This window comes from Aplysia californica, unplaced genomic scaffold (assembly GCF_000002075.1).
Source record: "Aplysia californica isolate F4 #8 unplaced genomic scaffold, AplCal3.0 scaffold00108, whole genome shotgun sequence".
Taxonomy (NCBI): Eukaryota; Metazoa; Mollusca; class Gastropoda; order Aplysiida; family Aplysiidae; genus Aplysia; species Aplysia californica.
The window spans coordinates 531,266-539,154 of NW_004797378.1; the positions used below are offsets into that span (position 1 = coordinate 531,266).

The window sequence follows — 7,889 nt, forward strand, 5'->3', positions numbered from 1 at the left end:
AGTATTCAGAAAGAGACAGAGAGAGAGAAGAGGGGAGGAGTAGATCTTGCGAGAACTTCCGGGCGGGTGAGAATAGCCACTTTTTTTTTTTTAAAGCAAGTGGCTATTCTCCAGCGTCGCACCGGTCAATAGATCAATGGTTATTCTCTGGCGTCATCATGTATACTTGCTCATTCATGTCGCTTCTCCACAGCTTTACATCTCTTGTGTCGGCACGTTACGGATATTATTGACAACTGAGTTCAGTGCCAGATACGCTTTCTTGTATATCCGGTTGTGACTGAGGGTTGTTGAAGCTTCTGGTGCTGTCACCTCTGAAACAAGAAATTCCTCCTTCTTCCATCACTGGAGCTTTCATTGATTGTTGGTGACTGCGTTTCCACAGGCTATGGTGAATCGCATTTCTGAAGAAATGCTGACCCTGATCATGAGTGTTTGTAAAGCCATAGCATGCTGACAGGGGAGATAGAAATCTGTAGAGAAGTGCCATTTGCAACTAGACATGATGCCGGAGAATAGCCATCAATCTATTGACCGGTGTGGCGCCAGAAAATAGCCGCATGCTTTTTTTTACTAGTTTATAATGCTCCCGACGTTTTTTAATACTTTTTTCCTAGTAGTAGTCTAGTATTTTGCATGCTGAACATGTTATATGGCCTTCATTTTTGCTGCCAATCAATGGTTATCGCGTTATTCATGTTTGAAACCAGAAATTACTAGACTAATATTGCAGTAGGACCAGTGGTGTGATAATATTTGACATTGGGGGTGTCTGGCCTGACCTAAAAAGAATGGAAGAGGCTAGCCGTACTTAATGATGGCTAGACTGCTAGGCTAGCCATACCTGGCAGGCTAGTTGTACTTAATGTCGGCTAAACTGCTGGGCTAGTCATACTTAATGATGATGGCTAGACTGACAAACAGCAAAACATAGGCCTACTTGAAATGTAAATAAATTTTTAGTTTACAATTTTGTTTGTATTTGAGACAAAACCAACAGGTGCCTTACTGACAGTGCATGTATTTTAAACCTGAATAATTACTGGCTGTAGTTATTCGCTCAGGGTGTGTGAATACTACGAAATGTTATTCGTACAGGGTGTGTGACAGTTATGAAATTATTTTCACACAGGGTGTGTGAATACTACAAAATATTATTGGCACAGGGCATTTCAAGAGAAGGATGGAAATTAATTGGGCCTAGCATTTCCTAATTTTTTCCCCCTCATCCCGTAGGGACAACGATCATGTATAACAAGATAGTTCACTCCTCTCTTTGAGCCAATTGAAAAAGTGTCCTCAAAATTTGGTGGCGACCTCTTCGAAAAAGTGCAGACTTTGCTAACAGAGTTAAATCTACCCTAGTTGTATGAAAAACAATAAAAGTGAAATTAACAGACTGTGCTTATCATATTCTTCTTCTGGAAAAACGAAAGAGAGCTTCAAAACAAAGACTCCAGAGAGCAATGAGTGCCTGCTTTAACCCTATTATACTAGTGTACTGTTGTTTTAACATTTAAAGCCTTTACCAAAAGGTGGGATACCCGGGTGTGACAAATGAGGTCCAAAATCAACGAAGGCTCGACCCTGTGCAAATATTTCTTATTCGCACACCCGGTGTGAATAATATTATTTCTATGCACTCACCCGGTGTAAATAAATTAATTCTTATGCGCACACCCGGTGTGAATAATCACTTCCATAATTACTAACGAGACCTGTTGATTGAGTAGGTGTTTTACTGCACTATCGACTCAGTTTAACGAGACCTGTGTACTCAACAGGTTCCATAGGGCCTAAAATAAGTACGGCTAGACTGGCAGGCTAGCCGTACTTAATAATAATGGCTGAATGATATACAATTTTAGTTTGCAATGCCTAAAGTATTTGTATTTCAGACAAAACCAAAAGATGCCTTATTGACTAGCATGTATTTTATAACCTGTATTATTTAGATCTATAATGAGACCTGTGTGCTCAACAGCTTTCGGTCAATAGGGCCTAACCTTGTTCCAAATGCGGATAGACTGGGCTAGCCTCTTCGAAAAAGAATCTGGGGGGTTTCAGGGGGATGCCCCCTGACCTAAAAAGAAACTGCGGGGGGGGGGGGGGGCATTCTCCCGTGCATTTCACAATGATTTGATGTTTTGGCAGTTACGATTGATATTTACTTGAAAGCAAATATTGTTTGCAAGGGTTGTAGTGGCCATACGTGTGTTCTGCAGCAAAAATTATGGCAGTTTAGCCCTCAAATCAGTGCATCTGTATGTGGGTGTATGCATATATAAGTAAAAATTTCCTTAGAAAGTATGACGTATTGTTTTGAAAATTTGAAAATTGGCATGCTTGGACAAATCCACATCAAGCTCCAAGTTTAAACGTGTATGTATGGGATTCCCTAAATAGTGTAGTGTGAGCTCAGTACAGTGTAGGCTAAGTTTGTAGCGTCATATTTTATTAGATTTTAGTAGGTCCAGAGAGAGTATAGGGCCTAGGATAAATATAACTAATCATAGCATGGATTAATACATTTTGAAGTAAGCCTACTAGTTCATATTGTGCCCCTCTGGCTGTAACTTGAATTTGCCACTAGACCACTAGATCTTGTGGACAGTCTATAAACAGATGTTACAAAGCAACATTATTGGATTACATGACCTTAGTGGCTTACTTTCAGTTTTTCTTTTATTTGTAATGCTTTGTTCAGTAAGTAACCACATGGAACTTTCAAAATTTAAGTTATTCGTATTATATTGTACTTTATTTTGTTTATATGCCCAATTATAATTCATAACTGATTGTAAACTTCATTTCAGACCAGGGGCTGTGGCAGCACTATTCAATGCTTCCTTCATGACAGGGCTGTGCTCATGGGGAGATGCTAAGTCTGCACCAAACTGGTGTGGTCCTCAGCTAAGAAGTCTGCTGAAGGCAGTGACCCTATGTCTGATTGTTGGGATTTTGGTCATAAGGTGAGAATAGGACTTGATATTCAGAATATTACTTGTGAATGGAAGATTTTCAATCACTGCAATCATTTTTGAGGATTCACTGTGCAGAGGAATTTTACTTCTACTGTATAGAGGATTGGTAACAAACATTTCTGATGGGTATTGCTGAGCAGCAGCGACTCCAGCTTAGCTCAACAATCTCAGGTGTTCCCAAAGTATACACGTGCTCCCTCACCCACACACTCTCTCTTTCAAACAAATGCTCACTTACACATACACACTACACATCTGTGATCAATTTATGGCAAAGTTCTTCTGCTCCCTACACAAGTGATGTTGAGAATACAGGTTTCTCTATAAAGGCAAAAGCCTGCTGTATCATAATTTTTCATGAATAGCAGGGAATCACGGTGAGCTATAATAGTTGAGGCTGTCTATACTTATTTTTGTCTGGCAGGTGTGTTCATTTTGATCCTACCGCAGTTTGTAGTTTCTCCACCCTACAAAAGAAAGAAGTTTCATGAGTCTATAGTGAATGATGTTGAATTGAAACTTGTGTGACTATACTCATAGTTGATATAAAAGATATTTCTCTCTTAGATTTTAGTTTTTCAATTACAGTGGTCTCCGCCCAAGATCCCTCGCCTTATGTTCCTGATTTGCTTTGAAAGATCCCCCTGTTTTAGTAAAACAAAATTTCTGCTATACAAAAGTCACCTTTAAGATCTCGGTCTGAAGGTTGACGTTTGGCAAAGATCCCGCATTTCAGATAATGGTTTACGGAACAAAAACAGGGTGGGGCAGCTAATCAACAAAGCAGTAAAAATTTGTGATCATTGTTCTTCCTACTGCATTACAGATCATCCACTCTCATGAAAGTGATCACAGCTCCTTTGTAAATCTCGATGAAGCGGTACAATGTTTGCCCCATACGGGATCACACAGAGGGGTGAACTCATGAATGCATTTGTTTTCCCCAAACACCGCACTCGCACCTAAGCTCTCTATCTAAACTTTTGTCTCAAGCTGGGTGGGTAGGGCCAACACTGCAAGTCTATGTCAGAGGTGATCACATCGAACTGTGAACTCTTCGGTGCTTTTGTTTCCCTGACCACTGCAGCAGTTGTCTCTGCACCCTAATTTTTGATTGACAGACTGAATTTTGATTGGTGCAGTCACAACGACAGAGGCAGGTAACCCAGTCAGAGATGGAAAGCTGTTAAATTTGGACAGGTACAGGGGAGGTGCAATAGGATTGGCATAGATCTCGAGACTATGATTTGATGAGTGAAAATTGCATGCCTTATGCCATTGTGATTGGTCATCAAGGATGACCAGTCTTTGCTTGCCATAAGCCATAAACCCACTCAGGGGTCACATCAGTTCATTTGAGAGAAAGGGAAGACCGTCACCGAAAATTCTCTCCTTGGTGTGTCGCCTAAGATCCTGCATTTTCCTTGTTCCCAAGCACTGGGATCTTAGGCAGAGACTACTGTAATTGAAAAAAAAACCCCCATTATTGTTCATATCTGCACCATAATTCTGAAATCACGTGTTTCAAAAGGTAAGCAGGCAGCGAGTTATGTTAGACAAAAATAGAGTGATCTGTTAGGTCAACATTTTGTCAATTCGATTGCTGATTTTATTGGAGGATGTTTCTTCATGCCTCATTTTGGAATCCAAAGGCTGTCAAATAGGGGTTCCTTTTGTTGATGTTTCAATACATATAGAATGTGGGTCTTGTTACCAAGTTTTTTTGAAAGAGATGAATAATCTTCCAGCTTATTCATATTTATTTGTGTTTAGAAGTCTTCTATATTTTGCTGCTCTTTTCTTACTTTTCACTGTCCAGTAGCCACATCTCAGCGTTGGAGCTTCATGATGGGATGGATTTTCTGGAACCGTACACAACTCACCACGGCCCTCGACACAAGAGGCACCGGCAGACAAGAGAATGCCAGCATATCAAGTACGGCAACGTGACCTTCTCAAAGCACCGTGCGAGCCACAATGACAGTCTTATTTTGCCATTAGTGGACTATCACTATTACATCAAGCAGGTCAGATGGATTTTGTGATTGTTTTATTGGTTGTTTTTTTCCTTTGTGTTTGTGGACTTTGATAGGTTGAGGGTAATATCTGTACCCCTATCCTCCACGCTGTAATTATATTGCACTAAAATTTATAAAGATTCTTTTGTGTAGGAATTCTCTTTCATTATAATCTAACACTTCCCTTACTACATGGCATCAGTCTTTCTTTGATCAGCTGGACTCTCAGTGAACACAAACCTTCATACTCCAAAATCATGGAGATGCTATAACACTGTCACAGCTAAAGTGTTGTTTAATACTCTGATCATCCCTCACCTCCCCCCAAAAATTTCTCATAACTTCTCAATAATCTTTTGGCAAAGTATTAGATTTCAATTTTTTGTCCTTATACTCTGTTTTTATATTTTTTTCTAGGGATATGTGAAGTTCCAGCTTGTTATGACAGTCAGTTATTATCTGTTTGATGTCGATAACCTTGATATTCCTCTAGGTTGGGCAGTACTGGGACCAACGGACTCTGTACATCAACCACCAGGTAGTGAAGAATCCACTCAGCACATTTTCTGTTCTAGAGCCGGGCCATAAAAATGGCTGCTCAAACAATCCGGGTCATCGGGAGACAGTTCAGAACAGTGCCAAACAGAAAAACTGCATCCTTGCCTCCAACGCTGGCTTTTTCAACATAACGTCAGACCAGTGTTTAGGTATGCTGTATAACTGAGCTGATATATAATTGCTGTTGCATGAAAAATAATTTACTCTATTTTACTATGATTTACAGGGTGTAGTGTAAAGACCACTGAAGTTTTTCATTTTTCTTGCAACAGGGATTATATGTTCATATACTATCTTAAATGATGGGTGGATTAAACTGACTGTAACTTCGTTCATAATAGTGTTGCTTTCATTTATAAATGATCTAATCAGTCTTTATTTTCATTTCCCACTGAGGCAAAAGAAAGAAGTGCAATAATGTTTACGGAAGCCAGAACAATGGAGTTTGTTGTTGTCTTCATTCTCAACTTCTGACAATGTTCAAGATGGCTGATCCAGGCGCTGGGCTATAAGCAATGAATAAGAATTCGTTTTTCTATTCATATTCCGTTGATGAAAGTGGTCCTTTGGACAGTGAGAATAGAAGTGAGGAGGAAGACGTGCTTATGCTTGGTGCTAGATTCATACCAATACCTTCCACTTCAAGTGAAGCATGAGGTGAAGAATTACATCTAGACAAAAGGGGCACATTTGTTGTTGAGACTCTAAAATCAAGGGTAGATTCTACATCCGTTGCTGGAAAAGCTTCTAAAAATTGGTGGAGAGTGCTTCCAGTTTTATCATTCATTTTGATTTGTTCTAAAAAAAGTTTTTATAAGTGATTTAATATAAATATAAACTGAGAAGTCATTTGGATTGTTTCTTTATGATGCTGATGTTATGTCAGAAAAAAAGACATGTAAAGTACCCATTTAAGTAAAAATATCCAATACCTATAATTTTATGGAACAAAAGTAGATCAGCTTCCTATTTGTCGATTGGGCCACATTGAAATAATCAGCTGTTTTCTTTGAACAGCTCTGAGGAGTGCATGCTTATACCTGTTGATAAGAATGAACAGCTGTGCAGGTTAAGGTTAACAGAAAACCAAACATTGATTTTTGAGCTAAAAATGTCTTGCCATGCCAATTAGCTTCCGGAAAATGTTTGGTTATAAAACAAGATCGATTTCGAAATGTTTTCAGAGATCTATCATGAAATAGACTTTACTTCCGACACTTGAGAATACTGTTTTCAATCGGAGCGGAGTTTACGAAAAAAAAGGTTTTGCTAATTTATAGGGGATACAGCAGGAAACAGTTTTAAGGCCAGTTCCGTTTTCAAGATGATTTGTTGGTTATGAGACTTATGTTCTTAATTGGTCGGGTTTTTTAAGCGGTATTGCTGGCCGTTAGCATTGTATTATTTCTCTGTTTTCATCCTTAGGAAACATTGTGTCTGACAAATTCCTGGTACAAGATTCTGGAGGAATTCAGAATGTACATTTTGGAGTTACTGAGGATGGAAACATTTTCACAGGGTTTGCATTTTACATTTTTTCCTTGCTGTAATATGAAGTTTTGCAGAAACAGTTGTAGATTTTATGCGTTTGTTTTAGACTGGATGATGTTTCTGAAAGTGCATGCTTGGTTTTTGCATTTGTAAGTTAGGAAATTGTAATTACAAATGTCTTTTAAAATTTACTGTGAATGCTGGTATTGAACAGAAAGTTAGCAGAAAATAAAGCTGTGACCTATATTTAAAATAACACAGTGAGCTGTGTTGAGTGTAAAGTCTTACTTTTGATGAATGTTCTGGTCGTCTAATGAGGGGTCAGAGAAATAAAAATAAAAATATTAGAAAGTAAAAATTTACTTGAGAAAAAGAAAGTTTTTATATTATTTTCAGATTAACAAAATAAAATTTTAAAGCTCATATAGAAAGACAGGAGATCTGTGAAATTGTCTGTGATGGACTAACCTTGTCGTGTCTCTGTGACAGATACCTTTCAGAGCTGGATGTGTTATTACAGGACTTCTCACAACTAGTTGGAGGTGTTCTTTGGCTGGTGAGGGATGGAGAGAGTTATGTGGATGAGAGTGCTAAAATCGAGTGTCCAGACACAGAGACTACTGGTAAGTTCCATACACTAAGTAGACTGCTGCATTACTTTGTAAAGTAGAATTGAATTGAATTAATAAAGAAATTGTCTTTTCAGTAATCTTTGAACATAGTTTATACCTCCTCCCCCATCCCCATCTCTTTCCGTCTCTCTGTCTCTCTTTGTCTCTGTCTCTCTCTTCTCTCTCTCTCTCTTTCTCTCTCTCTCTCTCTCTCTCTCTCTTTCTCT

At 38.7% G+C, this 7,889-nt stretch overlaps 1 protein-coding gene across 3 annotated transcripts in view; it reads left to right on the plus strand.

The window, feature by feature from the left end:
- Positions 1 to 7,889, plus strand: part of LOC101853454 (N-acetylglucosamine-1-phosphodiester alpha-N-acetylglucosaminidase) — a 32,234-nt gene that overhangs the window by 1,414 nt on the left and 22,931 nt on the right. For 2 of the 3 annotated variants that reach the window (XM_005095598.3, XM_035969037.1), the window contains exons 2-6: positions 2,817 to 2,972; positions 4,804 to 5,011; positions 5,496 to 5,709; positions 6,986 to 7,079; positions 7,541 to 7,674. In XM_005095598.3, coding sequence (XP_005095655.1) covers positions 2,854 to 2,972; positions 4,804 to 5,011; positions 5,496 to 5,709; positions 6,986 to 7,079; positions 7,541 to 7,674 — 769 coding nt within the window. In that variant the 5' untranslated portion in view covers positions 2,817 to 2,853. The remainder of the gene's footprint in view (positions 1 to 2,816; positions 2,973 to 4,803; positions 5,012 to 5,495; positions 5,710 to 6,985; positions 7,080 to 7,540; positions 7,675 to 7,889) is intronic. The other variant, XM_005095599.3, reaches the window with a different exon arrangement.